Source organism: Alosa alosa, chromosome 7 (assembly GCF_017589495.1).
Source record: "Alosa alosa isolate M-15738 ecotype Scorff River chromosome 7, AALO_Geno_1.1, whole genome shotgun sequence".
Lineage (NCBI taxonomy): Eukaryota > Metazoa > Chordata > Actinopteri > Clupeiformes > Clupeidae > Alosa > Alosa alosa.
This window is the reverse complement of record NC_063195.1, coordinates 15,241,440-15,269,379: the sequence shown is the minus strand read 5'-3', so window position 1 is coordinate 15,269,379 and position 27,940 is coordinate 15,241,440. Positions and strand designations below refer to the sequence as shown.

Here is a 27,940-nt window from a genome sequence, read left to right as displayed (position 1 = left end):
TTCACCTTTTAGAGATACAGTATGCTGCTGTTTGATTGGCTGTCTCCTCAGCCCTTCTACTCTACTGGACAGACAGGAAGGGAGGAAGTTTACAAGCTTTGTGAATGCAGATGATATTGGTGTCAGCTATGAGAGTGTGTGTGTGTCCAAACATGTGTGTATGTGTGCGTGGCATGCTTGTATGCTTTTTTCAGGCCCCACCCGCTTTTATCCATCTCAGGGCCTGTCCAACTGGTTTGAGGACGTCACACAGATAGATGACACCTAGGTGAAAACAGTATCTATCTCACTGTCTCTCTCACACACACACACACACACAGAGAGAGCCCGAAGGATATGTGACCTGTTTCCTACAAGTGCAGAAGCCGAGAAAGTCAACAGTGACTGGGACATGCTGAGTCCAAAGAAGAGCGCCACATTCATGTTTATGTATTTTATTTGTTTATTCCACGATTTAACTCGGTATGGCAGGCGTGCCTCTTTCATCAAGTACCTTCAGAAAGGTCTGCATCCTGATCATGGTCCTCGGGGCTATCCAACTGCTTTACATCCTGTACCATGAGGAAACCTGGTCGATTCTGCCATTTTTAAACAGCACCAGAGTGCCAGGAAACAGCAGCACGACGTCAGAAACAGTAATACACAGAGCCATCGTGTCAACGGAGAAGAACTTGGAGATTTGTCCGGAAACACCTCCACATTTGGGTAAGTCTACAAAAGGCAACTGTATAGGGACTTATAGGGAGCAGCGCTCTCACACTACAAGCACACCTGGAGCTCCAGTTTATGCATTCCCCCAATGCCTTTACCAACTCCAATTCTGTGTGCCAAGAAGGACTTGATTGACTTGAGGGTTTGATATTCAGTTACAGGATATAGTTTGATCCTTCCCAGCTGTCGACACCACAGGCAATAGACTCAGGCAGGTAATAGGTCCTCATTAGTCTGAGGAAGGGCTGTAAGGGCTTGACACTTTACCAATAAAAAAATTACTCAGACAGTGATATAAAAAACAATATCAGTGCAAGAATAGGTTGAAGTAATAGGGTTACAACCATTGATCAAGTATTAAGTATGAAGTATTAAGTACGGCCTCAATCCAGGCTGTGGGAGGAAGGGGTTATGCATATGTGCTAATATAGCATGTTAACAGTGTAGCAGTAATACAGTAGGCTAGTGGACAGCCATTACACAAACATGGAAAAGGTGGAGATGTGCGTGATTAAACCATGCTTGTTCAATAGGTCCTCATTGTCTTTGCATATTATTTGAATCAGGGCGCGCAATGTCTTCACCAATGCTAATCCTGTGTGCCAGGAAGGATTTGACTGATATTGATAAAATTGATAGAAAAAGATTGAAAAAAATTTTTTGGGGTTATAATCCCGATCCCTCATAAAAAGGTTGAGAGCACAGGCAATAGACTCAGGTAGGTAATAGGTTCAGGTAGTTGCCCTGGTGTGCCTGAGTACAGTGCAATACACAAATACGAGGAAGCAAATATGCTTATTACCTGCCAAATTTGCCTGCCACCTGCGTGTTTGCATAAGAGTAATCGTCTGCCCATCTCTCTGCGTTGGTGAGCTCAGCCCCAGCCCACTGCAAAAAAAATATGTCCTTTTAACTTAAAAATATACTGCTAAAAAAATTAAGGGAACACTTCAATCAGTCTGAAAGTCTTTGTGAATAACTTTTAAGAGAAAACGGACCCTGAACACTCTGATTTAACAACAGCAATGAGTAACAGGCAACACTAGCAGTGCTATTTAAAACAAGACCAACATTCTCTATTCAACACCGTCCCTAACATTTCAACACTTATCTATTTTCCAGGTAGGCTATTATATCTAGATAATCTGTAAAATATTATTACTGGAAGCTAAAGACCATAATGTATCGATAATTATTTAATTTAGTGGACTAGACTTCATGCATGGCACATTTACACAGTAGGCTAACTGCTGTAGTTAGGACCATAACTTACAGTTTTAAGTTCAGTCCGCATACAGTATTATTAAGTTGACGGTAACACTTTATTTTAATGTGTTGCTGTTACAGTGTACCTACCTAATTAGGTATAGTGGTACAACCTGTGTAACAACATGTACTATCAGGTACTATCATTGTACTTGCATAATGTATTTGTGAGTACCTACATATAGTTGTTACATTGTAATACTGAATGCTTTTACAAAACATTGTCAATTTGCCTACATTTTCATCAGAGGCAAAGAGCTGACCTGACACCTGCTGGATGGGGTAAATCTGGTCATGATAGATTTGATATACAAACCATTCTTAGCTCCAGTCAAAGCCTCGTTGTCTTCAGTGTACATGTAACAGCTGTGCTGCTACAACCTTGTTACTCTTTGATACAGTGGAATAAACCTATTAAGTGTACCAGTTAATTACTTACATGTACATATGACATGTATGTTGTGTCTTCGATGTCTTGGAACAGGTCTACTAATTCACATGTACTGTGTGGTGTAACAGCAGACACGTTTCAACACATCAATTACAGGATGCATGACATCATTGACAGGATGTATATAATATTTTGGGTATTGGATATTTCAGCACCGCAAGCTCCCAAACTAGCAGCTATGACTCCACCACACTCTCGACCGGCAGCTGACGCTCTGAAAGTTCTTCCGTAGCTGGCGATGGAAACCCGGCCGCTGTGGTCGTGTTCCGAGGTCCTCAGAGAGTTTGCGCTCTTTAGGGATGACATCCTCGGAAGACGGCAGCATCGACATCGTCGAGTTAGGAACTTCTTGCCAGCCGTGGACACCAGCTTAAAGTACATTTTAAATTAACTACTTTTTACTTTTACTTGAGTACATTTTCAGATCGGTATTTTAACTTGTACTTGAGTAGCCTAATATTTCATCAAAGTATTGGTACTTTTACTTGGGTACAATATTTTAGTACTTTTTCCACCTCTGCCAATCTGGCAACACTGCCTACACATTTCCTCTCTTTCTTACTCGACCTCTTTCTTATCTTCAAACGTCTTCTTAAGTGACACAGACATAAAAGGTGCAACAATCTAATCTTAAAGGGGTCATAGAATGCAAAACCGAGTTTACTTTGTCATAGATGAATAGTGATAGTTCAGTGGGTGAAATGGACATACAGAGAAGTTCAAAACCCCACCGACACCTCCTTCCTATGCAAATCTCACAATTCGAAACTCCCGCCATAAAACAGGCGAATCCAAACGAAGCTGCGAGTTTACGCAAACTCGCAGGTGGTACCTTATTTGGCTCTGGCCTGTACATTTGTCACGCCTCAAAATTTACATACAGACCAGCCCACTGGAATTATAAAGCAGACAGTTCTTCAAGGATATCGAAAATGAGCCACGGTCGTAAATGCAGTGTTCCAGGCTGAAACTTAGGCTACAAAGAAAGCTGAGACTTTCCTTAGTCTTCTCAAGGATTCAAAAGTTCGAGGGGCATGGATAATGTTTTTCTACCAGAAGATCCCTGCAAAGTTCGACACTCCGTTATTAATTTGCAAAACATTTCACCGAAGGCAGTCTTCAAAACCTTGTACAGTTAAGCAGGATTTGCTAAGCTGCTGTTACTGAAACGAGGGGTTGTTCCGACCGTAAGGTCATCACAACCGCATGCTGTAAGTATTATTTTGTCGCTAAACAGTTATTAGGCATGCTAACGTGTATCTAGCAAGTAGAATGTGTGATTTAGTTCATTGGCAAGGCTATTTAATTTTCCTGTGTCATTCGGATAAAACCTGTGTTGTCATGTTAACCTACATTTTACTATGCATGTTTGTCGAGATCTCTGACAGGTTCTCAGCAAGATAGCTAACTAAAGCTGAGTAACACGATAGTTTGGTTGCTAAGCTGTAATATAACCAATACCCATATAACACATACGTTTTTGACGTCAGAAGTGGAAACAACTTCACGTTATCAATTCAAATGATATCTAGTCGATATGTTGAAAACCGTGTTGTCTAGATACAATGGATTTATTTGCACGTTCTTATTTTAGAACATTACAAGAACGGCAGCATGCCAAACAGATGCTCCAAGTGTGGCATCTTGCAGGGCTTAGAATATTAGCAAATGCTTTTGCTGTGAGTTAACAGCTTGGTGTGTGCATGCAAAAGTGACTTTCACTTGTGTTACAACATTTCTGTTGTTTGGTTTAGGTTTTGTCACGGGTTGCGGCCTGCAGGTGCTCGGGCCCGCCATTGCCGCTTGCGGCTATATTTTATATATTGTAACTGCTAACACTTGTATCAGATTGTCCTCACCTTTCCATTCCTCTGATTCTCAAACGGCCATGGTCAGCTCTGTAAATATTCATTGCATTTTGCAAAGAATATAGAGGCACAACAGATTGAGGCCATGATGGTCATTCAGGTCAGCTCCTCAGGAACCTGGGTCATTCTTTTAATAACCTGTAAAAACAAACAATTTCCCTGCTGTTATTTCGTAATTTTGAATGAGCAGGTAGCACACAGTAGCAAATGTCTCCAGTTTTAGTTACCAGAGTTGTAAGATAACATATTAGGCTACTACATGGAAAGAAGGTAATAATCTCAATCAGATGTCAGCAGGATAGTTACAAGATTACATGTACCTACTGTATTTTAAACAGTGATATTTATAGGATTTTTGATTATTGTACTCTACTCCATTGTAGCCTACTATGTAAATTGCCCCTTGGGGATAAATAAGTGTTTTTGAATTGACACAAATTGGCCTAGTAATATTTTCGTTGACCTCGTTTCACTTCAGCCATAGGCTACAAACTGCACAGAGCTCCTGCCCAGCTAACTGGACGTCCCGTTGTAAGATCATACATTACCACTACAATAATGTATGTAACTCCTAATCAGATGACCTATTCACCAGGAGAATATGACTAAAACGAGTACTTTCCTTGCAAGCAGCACTCCTTTCACTACAGCATAGCCTGAACTGCCCACGACGGGCTACAAACTTTTCAGCTAGCTTCTAACTGGACATCTTGACAAAAATTGCACAAGGGTACAAGTTGTAAAACATTTGTGTGTGTGCAAATTAATAACTTCTGTTGCTTACAATGCTAAAAACGAACCTAATACAATGTTTAGCTTAGTCTACGACACTAACGTGCGAGTATTACAGCTAGCTAACTGGGCTACGTGTGGCAAACTCAAGTAAATGACAAAACTTACCACTCTGAAGTAGTCATTTCCAATCTATGGGCGACTGGTTACTCCTCTATTTCAGATTCTTCCTCTGATTCAGGCTCAAATATGCTGTTCAACACCTATGTCTCCATAGTATTTCCACCTTGGCTGTTTCAGTGAGTGCTGTCGGCCATGTTTGCGTCTTTGCTCCGGAGCTTCGCTCGTTGTAAACCAACCAATCAGCACGCAGGTCATCTAAATATTCATGAGCATACCATAAAAGGAAGAAAGCCTCTCGTTTCATTCTAGGGCTTTTAACCAGGCTTGCATTAGGGCGCATAGAACAGCACATATGCCATTTTCAGCCCAACCAATGTTACACACCCTATTCAGAGACCTTAAGGACCAGCACAAAATACCCTATATCATCATTCTATCACCCCTTTAAATAATTACTATATATGTCTGTGTGTGGTATATACCCTACTTGGGATGCTTGTCAAAGTTCGTATTGGTGTGAATTAATGTGTAGATCCGAATTTGAAACGGTAGGCCTAGCTGTGACGTGCACTCACCTGACATCACCATCAAATTAGAGGATATTTCAGAACTATTGACGTGGACAGCAGTGCACGCACGTTCACTATGTCGAGCATGTTCGGGAAACAGTTGGAAAAACCAAGCGAACGACCGTAAGATGAATCGTAGAAAACCCTCGTAAGTGCGTGTCTCCATCGTTATTGGGAAATCTATCTCTCCTCTTCCCTTAAGTGAGGCATTGAACAGTTCAATGGCCCTGGGGACAAATGACTTTCTCAGTCTGTCAGTTGTGCAAGGCAGTGAGCGAAGTCTCCAGCTGATCAGGCTCTTCTGCTTAACAATAGTGCTGTGGAGTGGGTGACATTGTCCAAGATGTTGATCAGTTTGTTCAGGGTCCTTTTGTCAGATAGTGAAGTGATGCACTCCAGTTCAGCTCCCACTACAGAGCCTGCTTTCCTTACCAGCCTGTCAATTCACCCCACATCCTTCTTCCTTGTGCTTCCTCCCCAACATACTACTGCATAGAAGAGGACGCTGGCAACAACAGACATGGTAGAACATCCTGAGGAGCTTACTGCACACATTGAAGGACCGCAGCCTCCTCAGGAAGTACAGCCTGCTCTGCCCTTTCTTGTAGAGTGCATCAGTGTTGGCTGACCAGTCCAGTTTATTGTCCAGGTGGAGACCCAGATACTTGTAGGTGCTAACCACCTCCACATTGACCCCATCAATGTGGACTGGTAGCAGAGTGGGCTTAGACCTACGGAAATCCACCACCATCTCCTTGGTCTTTGAAGTGTTAAGTTGAAGATGATTGAGTTTGCACCATTGCACAAAGTCCTCCACCAAGCTCCTGTACTCCTCCTCCTGCCCGTTCCTGATACACCCCACAATTGCATTATCATCAGAAAACTTCTGCATGTGGCATGACTCTGTGTTGTAGCAGAAGTCAGATGTGTACAGGGTTAACAGGACTGGAGAGAGCACAGTTCCCTGTGGCGCTCCGGTGCTGCAGATCACCGTGTCAGAGAGACACTTCTTCAGTCTGACGAACTGTGGTCGCTCAGTCAGGTAATCTGTAATCCAGGTTACCAGGTGAGCGTCCACACCCATCTGCAAGAGCTTGTCTCCCAATCTGAGGGGCTGGATGGTGTTAAAAGCACTTGAGAAATCAAAGAACATGATTCTCACAGCACTTTTCCCCTTGTCCAGGTGGCAATGTGTCCTGTGTAGAAGATAAGTGATGGCATCGTCCACGCCCACTTTCTCCTGGTAAGCAAACTGTAACGGGTCTAGTGCATGGCGTACCTGGGGTCTGAGCATGCCTAAGACCAATCGCTCCATTGTCTTCATCACATGTGATGTAAGAGCGACAGGTCTGTAGTCATTAAGCTCACTAGGGTGTGGCTTCTTAGGGACAGGGGTAAGACATGATGTCTTCCACAGTGTTGGAACTTGTCCAAGGCGTAGGCTCAAATTGAAGATGTGCTTCAGTGGCTCCCCCAGTTCAGCAGCACAAGCCTTGAGTAGCCTTGGACACAGTCTGTCAGGCCCAGCTGCCTTATTGCTGCGCAATTTCTTAAGTTGGACTATCACTTGATCTGTTGTAATGGTGAGGGGTGTAAGGGGAGGGGAGAGGGAGGGGTGCATCTGGGATCTGTGTGTCTGATGGCTGTTGACTGAGGTCGTTGTCACCTCATTGTTCGTGATCGCCATGTGGGGGAGGGGTGCAAAATCCAGTGACGGTGGGGGTACGATAGCCTGTGATGATGGAGGTGAGTGTTGCGCTGGTATTGTGGGGATGTGAGGGTGGGGGATGGTGGACAGACCACCGCCATTTGAGCTGGAGCAGGGCAGTCAAACCTGTTGTAGAAGTGGTTCAACTGGTTCGCCCTGTCCAGGTCCCCCTCCACAGAGCTGCTGTTCTTCTTCAGGCCAGTGATAACCTTCATGCAGTCCCATGTCTCCTTCAAGTTGTTTTCCTGCAGCTTCTGTTCCACCTTCTTTCTGTAATCCTCCTCAGCTTCCTTCAGCTTGAATTTGAGTTCCCCTTGCACGCGCCTCAGCTCTGCCATGTCCCCCTCTTTGAACGCCATCTTTTTCCTGTTAAGAAGGGTCTTGACATTGCTGGTTATCCAAGGCTTGTTGTTGGGAAAGCAGCGTACAGTTTTGGTGGGAACAACAATGTCCATGCAGAACTATTTTAAATGACAAAACAGCTTTGGGGTGTGTAACAGCTTAAAATGGCTTACAATGCAGTGCAACCATGCAACATATTTGGGGACAATTATGGGCTCCAGACATCCCATAGTGCTTGGAGGAGAATGCACTGAAGTTCTTGAATTGTCAAGGACCAGTTGGGGCAGTTTCATGTCTCTGTTGCTGAGGGGCAATTCCACAAGCAGAGAGGGGGAGTGAGGGTGTTTTAATGTACAGAAGCATACATACAGTCCATCTAATCAATACGTATGGATTCAATAAGTGGATTCATAAGTGTCTGGATTAAATTTTATACACTGACCATTTTCTCACCCATTCATTTCTAATGGCCGGTCATATATGAGACCGGGAATACACATGGGTGTTAAATAAAACACTCAAATTGTCATGAGAATTAATAAAAAATTATTTTGTGTGTTCCGATGCCCTGTATTAAGTCATGGCGCCTCATGGTAGTCAGAATAAGGTAACAATATTTTTGAGAGAAAAGAATTGTCAATCGGTCACATTTGACCGCAAACACAACAGGAGAGGTTTTATAACTGCAGTCTTAAGTGCTGCTGGGAAAATGCCTGAGCTGAGAATGGTTCACAATTTTGTGATGAAAAAAAGAACCAAAGTCATTTTTTGTTGACTTGAAATCTTGAGGTAGCTCTGTTGGGGAATTTGTTAACTTATCAACAATGGCAAAAAGAGCAGGGGAGTTATTAATGTGTTAATAATACAATTAATGAAGAATGCCTGGCCCTATACATAACTCAGAGTTATAAATGTGGAGTCTCTTTTTGAAGATGAGTTAATCTGAAGCTTAGTGTTTCTCCATTTACGTTCAGCTTTCCTACATTCTCTCTTCTGATTTGCTACTGTTGTGATATTCCTCCATGGTGTTTTAGGTTTACTGAAGTCTTTCTAACCTTGGCAGGTGCTATTATACTATATAGAGTCAAGGACCCTGAGAATATTAGAGCTAAATTGAGTAAGATGGTCCTGCACACATGGTGTCATAGCTACATAGCTAAGGCTTCCATAAAAAGAGAGCTGCTATTCTCATTAATTTATTTGTGGTAATTTGATGGTTTTACTGTAAAATTCACTATGATAGTTCATAGTAACACTGTCAACTTATGGATCTTTAACAGTTCAACCATGACCGCTTTTAATGTGTTCATGATAAGTGATAATGGATGACACTGTGTTCTTTAATCAAGTTTGTTTTTCTGTCATGTTGTTAAACTTTAGTCGATACAAGTAGCCTAACATCTGAGTAAGTAAACATAGCCTATTTGATGACCACATCAAACATGGCATAGGCTTAAAAGTAGCCTAGGAAGCACAGGAATGAGGTAGCACAGGAATGTGAAGGATATAAAAAGAGGGAATTCATGTTTTATTTCATACAGTCTGGTATTATCCCAGAAATGTGATTTACTTTTGAAGTTGAAAATGTTTAGTTGAACTGTAAACTTTATAGTAAACCTCATAATTATGAAAACCTCAGTCTGACTATAAACAAATTGCAGTCAATCATCATCTTTACTTATTATCTGTAAACTTTAAAGTCTGCATCAGATGTGCGACCATGACATTCATAGTAATGGGAGAGTTCATAGTCAAGTTATGATATATTCATGGTCGAACTGTAAAGGCAATGGTAGAACTATAACAAATTTAAGTTGAACTGTAAATTTAATTGTTTTACTGTGAAATTTTACAGTTCATTTTTTCGTAGGGGTTCAGTCCGCATCAACGGGACGGACCAACCTAGCCAACTTAGACCATGCCTAGGTTGGTTAAGGGTATTTGGATGTTTGTTGTGGTAATATGGTGGCAGCATGGGGCATAAGCTAACTGGCTAATTTGTTTTGTGTTTGTGATGGGCTGTGCCTGGGTTGATGGCGGTTGGCTAGCGTTTGTTATGGTTATGGTTCAGTCGGCATCAACGGGACGGACCAACCTAGCCAACCTAGACCATGTCTAGTTTGGTTAGGGACTGTTAGTTATTTATAAACGGGGCCACCGGAGGAAAATAGGGGAGGGTCATGTCTTTTTATTCTTTGTTGAGGGGAGGGTCACCTAACTTTTTTTTGTCTAGGAGGGGGGGTCATCCATCTTTTGTATTAATGAAAACAGCAAAAAATCAAAGTGGCTTATTTGATTGTTGATTTCTGTCACCATATAACGTTCTCTTTCGTTCCATAGCTCTGTCAACATTGAACAATGAAAATAAGGGAGATTTCCGGGTTTCTCCGCAAAAATAATGGAAAATGTCAACATCCGTCCCCATTAACGTTGGAAGGGTTGGAGCAACAAAGTAGCCTACTTTATTCACGCCTAACAGCCTATATCCATTTGGTCAACTTTATCCAGCCCTAAAAAAGCTAAATTTAACTTTGGTTTACCGTGTAGCCTAGTCTAACTTTAAACAGTGTGCATGCTTATAAAGCATACTTGTGCTTCATTCATCCACACATCCAGCTCCTAACGTTTTGACAAGCATTTCTACCAATTGACCTTGTTCCTGCCCATCTCTAGCTTTGCTGTCTCTCAGACAGCTCTGTTGTTGTTGTTTGCAAAAAAATATATAGTAGGCCCTATTTATTGGTAACCAGCAACAAGTGCAATTTGTTCATCGCTGTCATTCTCTCTCCTGCCAACAAAATGTGTTACGCCCAAGTAGCAGTCGCGTAATTCTGCTTCATAAAGTTGAACAAATACATTGGTCATATAAATAGCCAGTTTATGGTCTACAGTGTAGAGTTGGTAAGTTATGGTAGGCCAACTTGGAGTGAATATACAGGGGATTTTTGGCTCTTAGCCTGGCAGATGCGACGTAGACATAGCCTACGGCCAACACTGCAAGCCAATGAATCGTGCTCTCAATGACAACCACGTTGTTAACTTAAATAGGCCTACTGTAGGTTAACATCACTCTGAGTTCACATTCAAGCAAGCAAAACGATGATTTGAATGCATATGTTTCTCTGGAAGGGCAAGGGGTAACAACAGGACAACACAGAGACAGGCCAGAATGCAGGACTAATGTTATGAGAGTATTACAGTAATATGGGATATAACCCGGAATATAGGCCTAAACCCGGAAAAAGTTGGCATGTTGGCATTGACGCTCGTCTGAGAAATTGAGTTTTGGATAATGTTCAGCTTTGGCAGCTTTACAATGACTGAGGAAGCCTAGAGACGAGTCCATAGCAACAAGTTTGTGTGTTGAATTTGTTATTACCCAGTGTGCTTTGTTGAATGGTCTCAATGTTTTATTGTTTTATTTCATGTATGAATACTTACTGGAGGAGTAACTTATTTCAAGTAGGCAAATGCAGTTGCAGGAAGTGTGCATTTAGTTTCCATGCTTATTGTGTTTCCACAACAATGTTAGTGAGTAAATCTACTGAAATGGCCACCATCTTGGTAAAGTGTGATGTGTAATATCAGAAAGCAGAGGGTTAGTTTAGAACAATAGCTTAAGTCGATGTGTTTTCATAGCGTTTTATAGCGTGGGCGGAAGGTATCGACAATTGGCCGGGGAGGGCCATGTCTTTTTTGAAAAGACTGCTGAAGGGTCGTTGAAAAAATTCTTGCAGGCAGGGGAGGGTCATGCAACTTTTGATTGAAGCACTCAAAATCCCTCCGGTGACCCCGTTTATAAATAACGAACGGTCTCTTAAGGGTATTAGTTTATTGTGGTAATATGGTGGCAACATGGGGCGTAAGCTAACTGGCTAATTTGTTTTGTGTTTGTGATGGGGCCTAAGCTAACTGGCTAATTTGTTTTGTGTTTGTGATGGGCTGTGCCTATGTTGATGGTTGGTTGGCCAGGGGTTTTATGGCTATGGTTCAGTCCACATCAACGGGACGGACCAACCTAGCCAACCTTGACCATGCCTGGGCTGGTTCAGAGTATTTTGGGTATTGGATATTTCAATGTGGTGGCAGCATGGAGGGGAGTGTCTCCAGGACGCTGGTTTCACTGTTAAGCCTTCATGAGGTGTCGTGGACCTAACTTAACGAAACATTGGTGAATGGCGGTGCCCACTTGATAACCCCAATGACATGCCGCATACTATATATTGCTGTTGGATGGGCCATTTTTCTTGTGTCTTGATACATGTGTCACATGTGCTTCCAGTAGCCCGAATGGCCAACACAACAAAACATCACCAACAAATCAACCATTTCAGATAAACACAGGAGAGGTGTTGTATTCATTGTGCTGTAGGTAGGTAATTTTCCACAGTGGCCAATAACTAACCTATGGAACAATGCACAACACGATGAAGGACAACACAACACAACAAAACATCACCAACAAATCAACCTTTGTGTGCCAAAAACATTACAGATAGAGTAGCCTGTGAGATGAGTATAAAAGGAACTAAAGTAAGAGATGAATTAGTTTTAGTCTCTCTCTTTCAAAGCGATCTCTGACCCAGTAAACTTTTGTCTCTCCCTCCTTCTCTGCTAGTGGGTCCAATGAACATAAATTTCACACACCCAATACAATTAGAGATAATGCAGAAAGACAACTCTGAGGTCGTGGAAGGGGGTCGCTGGTGGCCCAGAGACTGCATTGCCCGGCAGAAGGTAGCCGTCATCATCCCCTTCAGACACCGTGAGTTCCACCTCAAGTACTGGCTCTACTACCTCCATCCCATCCTGCAGAGACAGCAGCTGGACTATGGCATCTATGTCATCAATCAGGTAATGAGCTAGACGTTTTATTATGTTTGACTGGTTTTTATTATGTTTTACTACTGTATGTTTGAACGCCCATGGTTATATGATCTATACATGTTCAGGGCAAGGCCGTAGTCATGATGTCAAGAATTTCAATACATTTCCTGCCATGCAAAAATATTATTAAAAATCAAAACCGCCTTTTTTTAAAAATGACCCTTTAAATGATGACTTCTGCTGAGTTTTGTGGAAAGAGAAGAGAAGGGTGGAGACGAAGCAACTGCACACACTTGGGCTTCAGGGCCCCCTGAGCTCTTGGGCCCAGTAGGCCCATTCAGTAATCCATTCCTGGACATAGACCTGTGGTATGACTCCATTTGTCTCCAAAATGTATATTTTAAAAGAAATTTCAATCTTTGTTAACCTCTATATTACACAGAATGCAATGGCTCTTTGACTAATTACTAATTGTTGCCAGGGATGGGCAGTATTTCTAATACATGTATTTAAAATACGTATTTCAAATATAAAATAATATTTTGTAATTGAAACACTTGAACTATCATTAACATGTTCAGAAAATTTAAATAGTCTGGCGAGGTGGGGCCACGGGTTGGCACATTCCCGGGATGGACCTGCTGCGTCTTCATCCATTGTTTCGTCCATGGTTTCGTCTCTTATCTAAATCTGACCATGCTTGGCGGAAAGCTGAAGGTGATTGCTGATAGGCTGCCCCAATCAGTGTTGCCTGCACAACCCAATCACGTTTGAGAGGGAAACAACAAATTGAAGGTTTCCGAGATTTTTCTTTTCTTTTTTTTTTTTTTAGAAGAAGTAGCCTAACGGGTACTCACCGTTATGGATAGAAATGTAGTGGAGTAAAGAGTACAATATTTGTCTCTTAAATGTACTTGAGTTAAGTCATGAGTACTCCCCAAAAATTATACTCGAGTAAAGTACAGATCCCTCAAAATTGTACTCAAATACTGTACTCAAGTTCTGTACTCAAAAAATGTACTCCATTACTGTCCGGCTCTGCTAAATTCAAGACGCCAGTGAACGGTAAACTTCCTGAAGGTACTGTCTGTATAAATCGTCTTGTAAATAAACTACCAGTGTTTTTTCAAAGTTCTCAATGTCTCGTTTTAAATGTCAGGGCCCTCGGAAGTCTACCAATGAAGTGTGGAGCTACTTTGAACCTCGTAAATGGTGTAAAACAGTGATTTATTTGCATGGCTAGCCCGATGCCCATGGCACCCCCATTGAAAACCTGTTGGTACCATCGGCTACCTAGCACCAGATATCGGAGTGCAGGGGACAAGCCGAGATGAGACAAAAGGTCACACTTGGTATCATGTTTCAACACACTTTAGGTCAATATCACACCGAACTTTTTCTTTAACTGTCTTCAAATTAATATGTAGCTTGCGTGGGTTTTTAATTTGAATATTTTTCGTAAAGCAGATCTTGTCGGTAACACAAGGGAGCGGCAACATCAAGGCTACTGTACTTTGGTCCGAGTTCTGAACGCTGCTGTTTTGAAGTTTGGGTTTGGCAAACGATTCCCCCTAGATATATATATATCAGTTTGACTGCCAGCTGCCAGTACTTCGGTGGTTCACATTGATCTTACATGATTCTGTTGGATATATTCATTGCTGTGGTATAATATGTCAGTTCAATGTAATACATTGTGTTTGAAAGAAAAACATGAGTTTGTTTAATTTGATTTTATGTGGTTTAGTAATTATGTGACAATCCCTCTTTTATTTTTAGTATATATTATGCTTACATTATGTGATTCAAAAAGAAAAAATGGATTGCTCAATTGGAATGACCATTTGAACACAATAAGGTTGTGTTTTATTCAAAACTAGCCTGTTCCATGACATTTTTTTTTTTTTTGTCGGCTTCAGTATACTATGTTTATCTATGGCAGTAGATTACAACTCAACTCTGAGGGGTGCAGGTCTCTGATTTTGAAAAAAAAAAGAGTGATTTGCTGTGAATTGTGTTTCACATACAGACATAATTATGCAAGAGATAAGAGAACATGCATGTTTGTGTGTGTGTGGGTGGGTGTGTGTGTGTCATTGCAGTATGGAGAAACGACATTCAACCGGGGCAAGTTGATGAACGTGGGCTATGCAGAAGCCCGGAAGCAGTATGACTACGGGTGCTTCGTCTTCAGTGACGTGGACATCATCCCCATGGACGACCGAAACTTCTACAAGTGCTACAGTCAACCAAGGCACCTTTCTGTGGCTATCGACAAGTTTGGGTTTCGGTAGGTAGAATCAGTTTGACGTGCTGTACCTCCATTTATTGTTTGTTTGGGTCCATCAGGAATGCTCAAGGCTATTCTGAGAGGATTAAATTGAGCATCTTATGCTGAAATAGAAATAATGAATAAAAAAGACCTTAAACTTGCTTGTCTTTACCTGCAAAGTCTTCACACAAGGAGGGCTTCACACCAGGACTGACACTTCAGCAATATGTCACTAAAATGCTGTGAGCTTCATTGCTGGTTGGTTCTCACATTAGCTGGTTGTGATTAGGTTAAACCATTGTGGCCTAATTACCAATTATTCATTATACCACACATGTATGTAGTATCTACCGTAAAACTCCAAATAATAGCCAGGGCTTTTATTTTCCCAAATCGCCAAACTGCACCGGCTAGTATTAGAGACAGGCGTCTATATTAGACAGGCCTTTAATTCCCTTTACACAAAACTTTTCCTTTGCAAAGATGGAAAATATTATCAAATTAATTAGTTCAAACACACTGAATGTCTACCTATATGACTAGGCTATCTGATGACTCTGATGAATTAAGGATAATCATTCACAGGTGCCTGCTTTAGTCATGACTCGAGCCTGTCACTTACCAGCCAATAAAAAAACAAGGAAAAAAGAAAGGGGCCATAATAGCCAATCAGGAAATAGCACCTCTGTAGCTGGGTAAGATTGAACGCAACAACCTATGAAAATCGTTCATATTGGGGAGGCTACAGGGATAGCTGGTTCGTTTTAGGTGTTAGGAGTTATCCAAGATGGGGCATCGGTTAGAATGCCAGGTAGAGGAATGATGAGGAGACGATGGGGTGTAATTATTGACTTGTATTCTTAAAGGTTCTCAAATAGCTCAGGTCCAAATTCACATATATTCACAAATACACAAATCCAGACACAGTCTGAAAAGGAAAGGGAAACAAGAAAAAATAGAAATAAGGCACTATAAAATACAAATAAGGATCTGCAGTTACATTAACAGATAAGTGCCTGAGTCACACCACCAATACAACATAAACACTGGTGATTTCTCATAGGAAAGACAGCTCAGTCATTGAGCAGACATTATACAGTCTCTGGAGCCTCCTAGTGGCCAAAGAGGTAGCGCAGTTAGAACGAGTACACGTGAATCTCACGAGGACGAAGGAAAACTTTTACCCGAAGTATTCTCAAACAACAACGAGGCAAATAGTGCTAAAACGCTAATAACATGCAACTTAGATACGTGTAGGCATTATACTCAACACATTTTAGGCACATTAGGAAATGTATGCTACACAATATATTCAGAGAATATCCTGACTAACTTAGCATACATACGGATTTACAACAAGCAAACAGAAACGGAAATAGACACAAATTCAACAGCATGACTTACGTTTCATCATTGACTGTGAGGGAATGTACCATGAAGACTTGGAAACTAAAGGCAACTTCACTTAAAAGGTAATTCTAAACTTTAACTCGGAGCCTGCCAAGCGTGGACAGCTCCGTTTCTAGAACAGGTAGGTGAATTAGGAAACACAATGACGAGATCAAGATATTTCACCGGAAGTATAACTAAATAAAAGTCCCGGCCTTTTATACAGCCGCCCTCAAATGTGCAGAGCACATTTGCTACCAATAAAGGGATACTCAGTCAGGAGGCAGGGGGGTCAGTGGTTGGCGAAGCATCGTCCTCCCCAGACGGGAGGGCTGGCAGCATCACCAACCGGGCCACTGGTTGGGTATAGGAGTGTCCATTGATGAGAACATCAGCGGACCTGATGTAGCCGTCATCGCCGCGATGAACCTGGGTCACGCGGCCAATGGGCCACAAGGCCCGGGGAAGCTGCGGGTCGACCATCATGACCACAGCATTGTCCTGGAGCTCGGGAGGAGAGGAGTGCCATTTCTGTCTGGTCTGCAGGCTGGGGAGGTAGTCTCTAATGAATCGGGACCAGAAGTGGTCCGCCAGGATCTGTGAGTGAATGCCCGTGGAGTACCTGGATGTCCTGACGGACTGTGCGTAGTGGTAGGACTTCAGGAGTTCCCCGTATGGCGAGGGACTTTGCTGCGGAGGGCAACAGCATTGTCCTCTCAGACCCGTCATCGAGGATCGCAAAGGTGTCGAAGGTCCTTCCACCGCAGTGCACGAGCACAGGCACAACCTTCAGCAGGGCACGGTTGCTTGCTCCAGGTCTGTCGAGGTAGAGCGTGTCAGAGGCAGGACTGTTTACGGCGCTATCTTCTTTAGCTGACACGTTTCTCTGAGCCTTGTCCGTCCTCACGTTTATCTCGTGGAGGGCGAGGAGATGCTTCCCTTGACAGAGGTTGCAGGGTTTCGTGAGCGTACACTGTGCTGCCTGGTGTGCTCGTGCGCAGCGCCAGCAGCGCTTGTTGACTTGGATCCTTGGAGAGCTTGGCAACGTCAGTGCACTGACTGAGGTAGTGCTCTCACAGTAGGCACAGTAGGCTTTGTTCTTTGCTTTCTTCTTGTGACTGGGAGGCGGACTGTGGAACCTCACCAGCACCATGCAGGACTGACACTATTTTCTTTGCCTGACGGCAGTCACTCTTTGTGTTCTGCTTCTCCTTACTGCATTTCTCAGGGGCCAGCTCGTCGCTGCCTTGACACCATGATTCGTGGCGGAGCCACTCTGACAGGTTGTACAACGTGTGTACGGCTCTGGAGTGCTTTAACTGATATCGGCGAAAGTTAGCTCGTAGTTCAGGAGGGAGCTTGCTCAGAAGGTTGGCTACATGTGAGCCGCAGTGGAGTTCAATCTCCCCTTCGGGTCATACTGTCTGCAATAGGCCCACGAGTGACTGGATCTGGAGTGAGAACGCCTCGAAGGCGGCTAGGTCACCGCGCTTGACTTCAGGGGACCCCAGCACACTCCTTATTCTTCTCAGGGCAAGCTGATGAGGTTGGCCGAATTTGTCATGTAAAGCAGCCATTGTGTCAGAGTAAGGTGTTGGTGAATTTAGGTAGGCATCAGCAATGAGCTTAGCTTCATCTAGCTTCAGGTGGTCTACAAGTATTTGATACTTAAAGAGCTCTGTAGCATTAGATGGGAGCAGGTTCCCCAGGGCTATACGTAGCCGAGCAAAGTCACTAGGGTCTGGGCGAGCAAACTTGGGGATAGTGGGTTTTGGACCCCTATAATGTTCTTCAGGCACTGAGGAAGGCAGAGTTAGGTAAGGTGTAGGCGCAGCAGGTCCCACTCTGTGGGCTGATGCTGGAGGGAAGGCTGAGCTGGGCACTGCAGGCCATGGCCTGGCATAGACTGGAGCAGGATGAGCGAGTGGCTGTGAGAAAGACACAGGAGGTTGAGGTTGGGGGTACTGTGCATGAGTATAGTAGGCTAGTACCTTTCTACGAGGCGCAGACATGAGAGGTAGGGGGTAAGACTGCATTGGAGGTGCAGGCGTGTACGCAGGTTCTAATGAGTCATAGGAGGGTTGGCCGTAGTCTGGCTTTGGTGCCTCAAACTTTAGGTTGTACATGCTTTCATGCAGTTCCTCCTCAGGCTTGCACCGTACTGGAGGGTCAGGCCACACTTCCTCTTCCTCCTCCTCAGGCTGTACAGCAAAGGAACGGCTTGTGTCTGCAGTTCTGCGTGGAGGAGGTTGGTGGTTAGCATAATAAGATAATTAGCATCTAGTAGTAGACTTCCGTGTACATTATTAGGCTATATTTGCAAATTCACCAAAAATCAGTATGAAGGCTTTAGTAGGCTATTTAAGCTACAAAGAACTGCAGTATTGCCAGGATGACTACAGGACCCTTGCCTGGGAGGGAAGTATATCTTAATTTTGACTAAAAATAAGCTTCCCTTGTGTAGGAAAGCCTATTAAATTCATACAGTGAGTATACAGTAGGCCAACTTATGCCTCTGTGTTTGGATGTTGCTGCAGTGGCTGCTACAACAATTGAGGGAGAGAGTGCTGGAGAAGGAGGAGGAGAAGAAGGTCAAAAAGAAGAAGAGAGGGGAGAAAGAGCACAGGCTGGGCAGTCCAGTACCAGACAGGAGGAGGAGGAGGAGGAGAGACAGGCAAGAAATGGATGAGGACATGATGGGTGCTAGATGTAAAAGCCATTTATTTCATATTGCGTGCACATTTAAATGTTTTTTTTTATGTATTGGGTGTTGGGGGCCTGTGCCCCAGCAAAGCTCTAGGTCTAGAATCGCCCCTGATGTAGACTCAATGTGAGTCTACATAACCAGTGATAAAGTGACAGTGCACCATTTATAAATAAGGTAAAATACGAAACGTATTGCTGCCACACTAAAATAAATAAAAAGGCTCAGTATTATGTAATTAAACAGCATCAAACTACTACTTTATTTTTTCTGCTTAGGCCACCCAAATGACCAGCAGCGGTCCTGATACCAGCCTAAAGTTTCTTGAGACCTTTAATCGTCCAATTGGAAGATATGGAACCGGTTATGTGGTTGCCCTGCAAGAAGTTGCATCATGTGCAACGTAAAAAATGTTTGCTCACATACAGTACACAATACACTCCTTCATACCAACCTCAAGTTTACTGAGAACTCTTGAGATCAGTTCTCAAGAAACTGATCATTAATCATCCAATCGGAAGACTGTTTATGTGTGGTTGCCCTGCAACAAGTTACCCTACGTGAAAATGTAATTAATAATTTGCCCAGATTTGTTGTGATCATAATATTGAGATCAAATTGCTCACATACACAACACACTCCATACCAATCTCAAGTTTCTTGAGAACTTTAAAGAAAATAAACAAGTAGACAAAAAAGCAGGTCAAAATATTTTAACAGCTACAAAAATAGATGGCCATAGATATAAGTTATTGTGGGGGAGTATATTTGTATATCTTCATGATTTTAATGTCCCCATGATGGAATTTGTTTTAGCACAGCATAGCCCAGTGACAGACAACTTTGATAATTAACTTTAATATGTTTGTATTACATTTTATTCAAGTACAAAGAAATTTTATGTGAGAGTAAGGTATTTGTGTTTTTTTGTCCTTCAATTTATGAGTATGGTGTTTGCATCTGGTTTCCCTAATGTACTTGTGCTAATTTCACATCTTGAGCCTGTTTCTGTTTATCTGGATGTTTTGCCTCATGCCACCCTTGAATTAATCAGTGCCTCACTAGTGCCACCCTTGTTAAACATGTCTAGAATCGCCACTGATCATTCATTTAGTGTTGAGATGTTGTTCATTAAGTGAGAGAGGCTACAATAAGATCCAAATAGCAGGGATAGCCAGAACAGATGAAACATGTTTTAATCATTAATTACAAAGAGATCGTATCACACTGAAAGCTCATATTTTGTCACTAGCAAATATCCTATATCGGTCCTTTGTCAAATACAGTTGCATTATCAGCCCCGACCAAAACCGTTAAGGAATTATTCATGCAAAAGTGGAACGTGCGTATGTTTCATTCTCCCTTCCTTTCCGCATGAATGAAACAGCATGAGAGAGCAGGAACCATATCGTTTCTCCCGTATTTTATTTGCCATATTTGACAACCGTCTACATTTCAAATCATAGCCTATACTTCCAGGCGCGTGGAAACATTTTTGACCAGGGGTGCTGAATAACAAAATCATGGATGTCCGACGATTTCTCCCCCATATGATTCGAATTTAGACAGCTAAATATGCAATTTCAGCGCCGTGTATGAGTAGGCCTAAAAGTGAAGTTTTATAATGCCCTGGGCAGCCAAATTCCACTGCAACTTGCCACTCCAACTCATCAATAAAAACTGCGCTTGCACACACCAGACCCATAGAAGCGCACTTGACTTTACATCATTAACCTAAGGTAAAATCCTTTTCTGACTTCTTTCTCGTTATTGCCATGGCAGTACGCATTTAGAATAAAGAATAATGTTCGCGAACCATTTTGTTTTGTTGCTAGCATAAAAACAAGCTTAGGCTACCATCGGCCTATCTGCACATTTTAAACACAAGGGATGAATTGAACGATGACGAAGTCGGACATACTGTATGGGCATAGTTCATATTGAAAAAAGTTATACAATTTGGAACTCTAGCTTTTCCCCAACGCAGTCTTTTAATGCCATCTCATAACGTGCATAGACTCAGTGGCGGTTCTAGGATTTTTCTGACAGGGGGCCATAAAGGGGCCACATCATACACTGAGGGGCCAAGAACCGGTCAACATCCATACACAGAAAATCTCTTCAGTAAGGCAGAGGCACGTTGTCTACGTGATATGCAGGACTATACGCGGTATACCCAAAGTCCTTTTAGGCAAGTCCCTCCACTCGACGGCCATATTGCAACGCTTTTTGGTCACTCATCGGGCATCCTATTCGGCAGAAATATGCGTGCGCAAGGCTTCACGACACCAATCTTGCTCCAGCGGCAAGTTCACAACACATGATTGGCACGATATCTTCACAACACACCATATGATTGGCTCAATGTATTCACATCACACCACATGATTGGCTCAATGTATTCACATGTTGACGTTTTGCCGAGGAAGGGGTGGGATGTGTAGACAACGCCATTGGCGTTACAAACTAGCCCCATGCATTTCTATGGAGGATTTTTTGAGTGCTGTGTCTCCTCATTAGAAAGTCTCTGATATACCCACTTAAAAAGCATCACCATCTCAGTATACCCACTTAAAACAGACAAGGATAGGTATTAATATTTGGGGTTCATCACAGTATACCCACTACAGCTAACTAGACTACACCACAGCAGTAAGGTGCATACATTTCACCAGTCTTAACTTGTTCAAATACTTGAATGCTAAATGCTAAAAAACAAAAAAGCCAATACAATTCTTAACAATTTTCCCATTTATTTATAATGTGCATTGAAAACACAATATAAAACTAAAATATAATAGACACTTCAGTGGAAATACATTGCAATTTTAAACACAAATCATGCATCATCATACACACATTTTTCGTTCAATTAAACAAGTTTTACTTTAACTGTTTCCCCTTTTGTTGATAAGAGAAACCACTTTCACTGCCAGTTTGCGTACATTAAAACAAACACACACACACACACACACACAGCATGTGAGCAACAACTACATCATATTTACACAATTTTTTCAACAACTATTTTTACAATGGTCTTGTTTGGAATGGTCTTTGAAGCCAGCGTCTTGCTTCCAGTTAGAAAAGCCTGATTCTGATTTGAAGACTGACGATAGGTCATTTGAAAGCGAAAATTACGGAAGGGGTAGCAAAACACTAAAGATGGAATATTCCAACCATTTGAAGTCTTTGTATCAGAAGTCATTGAGTGTTCCTTTTTCCGGGCTGCATCTTGTGGAATACCAGTTTAGGAGAGGTTGCACAGAACCATCTGCTCTAGAATGGGAAATGTCTGGAGAGAAGAACATGAAACAAGTTTGAGTAACTTAATTGTTATTAACTTGCATAACCCACTGTCAACCTGGCGTTTCTAAAATGAATGACAAAATATGCTCACTGTAGTGGCAATAGGAAATAGCATCATACCATTAGGACCAGCAATGCTTGGTGACTGGTGGTTCTGAAGACTGTGGGTTGAAGTCACCAGCTCCATCCCAGTCTGTAGGTGAAACACAAATGCGTGTTTCACAAAAGCCATGCTTGTATTCAGCATGTCGTCTGGCAACTGTAAAACCAGTTATTATTATTATTATTATTATTAAGCCATTCAATTCAATTAATATTATTATTATTATTATTAAGCCATTCACATATTATCAAAAGCATTATGCTAATATGTTTGGGTCTATAGGTAAGTGCAGAGCTATGATTTTTCTCTACGGCTCTGGGTTAATGCACAGAGTAAGAGTAATGTTAGCTGCAGAGAGAGTGATAGAGAACAGTGACAGGCGACACTCCCATTGGACTCCGTTGTACCTTTTTGCTTTTTTGAGAAAGAACAGTCCATTCTGCATTTACACCCACTTCTTCTGATGAGGCAGGAGTTGACCACACAACCATGATCATTTTAATACTAAGCAATGTACAAAGAATCAAATATATTAAAGAATAACAACTCATTAAGCTTGGATGAATGAATCAAATATTGTTTAATAAAAAATACTGAGTGAGACAACAAGATGTGTGTGTGTGTGTGTGTGTAAATGTGTGTATCTAACTGGAAAAACAAGAACAAAGTGAAGGAACAGGGAGGAATATTATAAGTGATTTATACATTTTAAGAAAATCCTCCACAAATCAGGCTTCAGAGTGCATCAGGGCTGAAAGGAAGGACAACATTCATAATAAAGGTACCTGGCATAAGATAAAAATGAACAGTGTGGAACAAAAAAAAATGGGAACAAGCATGAACAAGGAACAAGCATGAATAATATCAACAAACATACGTACAGTGGCCACAACAACGATACTGGTGGTCCAGCAAGATCTGTTGAGACGGGCACAAACTGCCTAGAAAATACTTTCTCTTGCATACATCAGACTCACACCTGTGGAGTTCCACTATACACTATGGCCAGTCACTGCAGGGCAGTTCCTCTCGACAACGCATATTAACATCCTCTTCATCTGTGTCCTGGACACTAAAAAGCAGATAAAGTGAAATAGGGCGACAATAGATTCAACAATGGACAGACACCACCAGCAGCCATGGCCAGCACCAGCCACCATTACCAGCAGCCATTACCAGCAGCCGCCACCAGCAGCAGCAGCAGTAGCCGCCACCAGCAGCAGCCACCACCAGCAGCAGCCGCCACCAGCAGTAGCAGCTACCAGCAGCAGCCACCACCATTACCAGCAGCCGCCACCAGCAGCAACAGCCACCATAACCAGCAGCAGCCGCCATCACCATCCTTCTCCAACACCAGCCAGCTCAAGCAGTCATCGCCTCCAGCAGCAGCCGCCTGCAGCAGCAGTGTTTGGGGAACAAATTAGTCACACTACTGTCTGAGTAATAAACATTTTAAAGCTCATTATGGCTTATGATATTTTTTTGTGTGTAATAATTTGTATTCCTACATGCAATCCAACAGCCATTTCAAGGGTGTAATTAAACAAACCTTATTTCTACTAGCATCAGATACACAGTACTCAGCTGACTAGCTAACACCGCCAGGTTCAGCAGATACAACCTAAAAAAACCCGTCCTTAATCAACCTTAAAGATCCTAGTAATCTAACATCAATAATTTACTAAATAAAATATGACAGAGATTCACTACTGAACTTCGTAATTTTTGGTGTAGCGATACCTTCTTCACAGCTCGCAAAATCGAGATAACTTAACTAAGTAGCAGGCAATGACTGAAAATCGGTTGTCTACCAAGTTAAGAAAATATATATAAATTGCACTGTGCACATACAAATAAATATAAGCATATGCACCATAAAGGGCCTATTTATATAATATACAGAGTTGACAATTCAAAAGAGGTAGCTATTTAATCAATTTACGCCTGGATATAACGTTAACGTTACCTTTACAGAGGGCGAAGTCAAGCTAACAAACTAGCAGGCAATCGGTGGTCTACCAAGATAAAACATATATATAATTACGCTGTGTACATGCAAATAAAGATCAGTATATGCATCATAAAGGGCCTCTGATAAAATATAGACAGTTGACAGTTCAAAAGAGGTAGCTATTTAATCAATTTACCCCTGGATATAACGTTACCTTCACAGAAGGCAAGTCAAGCTAACAAACTAGCCGGCAATCGGTCGTCTACCAAGATAAAAAAATATATATATAATTACGCTGTGTACATACAACAAAAGATCAGTATATGCATCATAAAGGGCCTATGATACAATATAGACAGTTGACAATTCAAAACAGGTAGCTATTTAATCAACTTACCTCAGAAGTTACTCGACAGTCAGCAATGGAAGTGAATGATGTCCAACGCCATAGAATGGCTTTTTGGAACTACGCGAGGCTGCATACCCCGGAAGTAGGCGGCAAAAAGCGTACAACGGAGTCCAATGGGAGTGTTGCAACTCTTTCTCTCTATGGCTCTGGCCAAATGTATTGTTTCTTTTACAGTTCACTGTTTGCTTTAGCTTTCAAGGTTCATAGGTGCATTACTGCCACCAGTTGTTTGGGAATGGAATTGCATCTCTGATCGTCGTTCTCAACAAGTTTGACACTTATTGATGATTGACGGTACAGGGGCCAGTCAGGGGCCAATGACATTTCAGATGGGGCCCGGGCCCCTGTGGCCCCGCCCCTAGAACCGTCCCTGCATAGACTGCACCATGCTTAAGCCCAAATCACACCAAAGATTCGTGACGAGATGAGCTGCAACATTCTATTAACCAGCAACTTGATGCAACATTCTAAAACCTTGCAACTGTGACCAGACATGGTGAATGCTTTGCGATTGCTTGCAACGACGTGCAACATCTAATTCACACCGCTGCAACTCCTTTCTGCAACGGTTTCGTGTCATTGCACATCTTTGGTGTGAATTGGCCTTTTTTTTTTTAGACGATTAAATACAACCCGAAGCTAAAAAACAGACCAGGCCTCTACTGGAGACCGGCCTTTAACCCAAACCTGTAGCCACGCTATTATTTGAAGTTTTACGGTACTATTTTTTTTCAGAGTGCCCACACTCCAATCACATCTACATTATTTTTTTGAACAATAATAGTGTGAGTATTATGGTATATATATATATATATATATACAACCAAATGGAAATTTGATAGAAATTATCTGGAATTGACAAAAAACACATGCAGATTTTGCACATTTATGAAGATGGACTTAACTGTTTTTGCATCTGAACTCTTCAATTGCAAATTTGAGCTTAACCGCTTCACTAACAAGGGTAATGTTATAAAAACATTTCAAACAATATACAAAATGTGCTATTAAATTTGTTGTTATTGAATTTGCTCTTGCAAGGCTGCCATACATGCAGATCTTCGGTGGTGTGACGGCGCTGAGCTTGGAGCAGTTCACGAAGATCAACGGCTACCCCAACAACTACTGGGGTTGGGGAGGAGAAGATGATGACGTCTCCCAAAGGTAGACAAGACAGAGCTGAACACGAACACACACACACACACAGCCACACAATACAAGCAACGGCTACCCTAACAACTACTGGAGGAGAAGATGATGACGTCTCCCAAAGGTAGACAAGACAGAGCTGAACACGAACACACACACACACACACACACACACACAATACAAGCAACGGCTACCCTAACAACTGCTGGAGGAGAAGATGATGACGTCTCCCAAAGGTAGACAAGACAGAGCTGAACACGAACACACACACACACACACACAGCCACACAATACAAGCAACGGCTACCCTAACAACTACTGGAGGAGAAGATGATGACGTCTCCCAAAGGTAGACAAGACAGAGCTGAACACGAACACACACACACACACACACACACACAGCCATACAATACAAGCAACGGCTACCCTAACAACTACTGGAGTTGGGGAGAAGATGATGACGTCTCTAAAAGGTAGACAAGACAGAGCTGAACACGAACACACACACAATACAATCAATGGCTACTGTGGTTGGGGAAGAGAAGATGACGATATCTCCCCTAAAGGTAGACAAGACAAAGCCGAACACGAACACACACACACACAATATAAGCAACGGCTACCCAAACAACTACTGGGGTTGTGTATTGTGACGATGTGTACAACAGGTCTTCAGAATAGAACTAAGCATGAAGTCACATGTGTGCATTCATGCTCTAACAGCAAGACTTAATGTACACACGCAATACATTTATGATAATCACAACTGCAACACACACACTTGAATACTTTATTTGAATTCATCAATAATATTTCTAACAAAACTGACAAAGTACACACTCTCTCTCACTCTTTCTTTCTTTCTTTTGTTCTTTCTTTCTCTCTCACACACACACACACACACATACAGAATAAATTATGATGTTTGTCATCCCTCTAGGGTCTCCATGAGGGGCATGTCCATCTCCAGGCCTGATGGTCAAACTGGGAGATGCCGTATGATCAAACACCATAGTGAGGCTCACAATGAACCCAACCCAAAGAGGCAAGTCCTGCAGTCGCCCGACCGCACACACACACACACACACACACACACACACACATAGTCAAGATCTGTTGACATATGAACCAGAGCCCAATGTAACACCTTCAGTATGTTTATGTAGCCAAAGCAGACAATCTTTTTGGCTTGGTGCTGTGCACATGTGAATAAAAACAACTTATTATTAATACGAGTGGCACCTATGCAGCCCAATATGCAAGTACATTTTAAATTGTAAATGTTCTTGAGTAAGAATGACAAGCAGTCTGAATTAAAGGTACAGTCAGCGATTCTACGCAACTTCACGCCCATAATATTGTTGGTCACATTCAGCAGTCATCTCACAACCTACTAGCTGCCCATTCTGTGGGTACACTGTAAAAACAGCTTCTCTGTAGGCAGCCCAGATTCTGAAAACTGGAAATAAACAAAAATAAAACCCTGTGTAGAGTTTCTCTGGAAATACTGAAGGTAGGGGTGAGCTACATCTTTAACCATGTTTCTTGGTTAAAAGATAATGTACAATGTGTTGGGAAAAAAAGTGTCTGCTGATACATTTAGATATAAATATAATAAACATAAAACTACTAATTAATTGGAAATAATTACCTCTGGCACTTACAACTTATACACAGTAGGTAATGCGAGTGGTGGAAGTGGCACTTGGTACCCTACACACAGTATGTAATGTAAATGGTGAGGGTGGTGGCTGGTTGACACACACACACACATACACACACCATTCCCTGATGTATTGCCATTTCTTCTGGTGCAGGTTCGACAACTTAAGACTCACTGGACAAACCATCAACAGCGACGGTCTCAGTTCCCTGCAGTACCGTGTCATTAGTGTCGAGAAGAACCCTCTTTACACGAACGTCACAGTGGACATCGGCAGCCCATGAACTTTTGTCAAACAGCATGATGCTGCTGCAATAAGCCACCTCTATCAGTTTGTCGTAATGTCTCGAGACAACTTATGGGGTGGTACAAATAAAGAGCTCTTTTCCAAAA

At 42.2% G+C, this 27,940-nt stretch overlaps 1 protein-coding gene across 3 annotated transcripts; it reads left to right on the top strand.

Moving 5' to 3' along the window:
* The first annotated feature begins 305 nt into the window (after positions 1 to 305).
* Positions 306 to 27,940, top strand: LOC125297230 (beta-1,4-galactosyltransferase 1-like). Of its 3 annotated transcripts, none has more exons than XM_048247435.1 (7): positions 619 to 705; positions 2,581 to 2,803; positions 12,389 to 12,624; positions 14,700 to 14,887; positions 25,776 to 25,898; positions 26,825 to 26,929; positions 27,702 to 27,940. In XM_048247435.1, coding segments are annotated over exons 2-7 (783 nt in total). In that variant the 5' UTR covers positions 619 to 705; positions 2,581 to 2,802; the 3' UTR covers positions 27,832 to 27,940. The 3 variants fall into 3 exon arrangements, with proteins under 3 accessions (XP_048103390.1, XP_048103392.1, XP_048103393.1); XM_048247436.1 differs by lacking the exons at positions 619 to 705; positions 2,581 to 2,803 and adding exons at positions 8,275 to 9,696; positions 12,053 to 12,142; XM_048247433.1 differs by lacking the exon at positions 2,581 to 2,803 and having other exon boundaries at positions 306 to 705.

Bases quoted from the DNA above. Each gene is read 5' to 3' on its own strand.
- LOC125297230 (XM_048247433.1), top strand. From the start codon at position 465: ATGGCAGGCGTGCCTCTTTCATCAAGTACCTTCAGAAAGGTCTGCATC. The intron at 12,625-14,699 runs GTAATGAGCTAG...GTGTCATTGCAG, and splicing joins GCATCTATGTCATCAATCAG to TATGGAGAAACGACATTCAA. The intron at 25,899-26,824 runs GTAGACAAGACA...TCATCCCTCTAG, and splicing joins GATGATGACGTCTCCCAAAG to GGTCTCCATGAGGGGCATGT.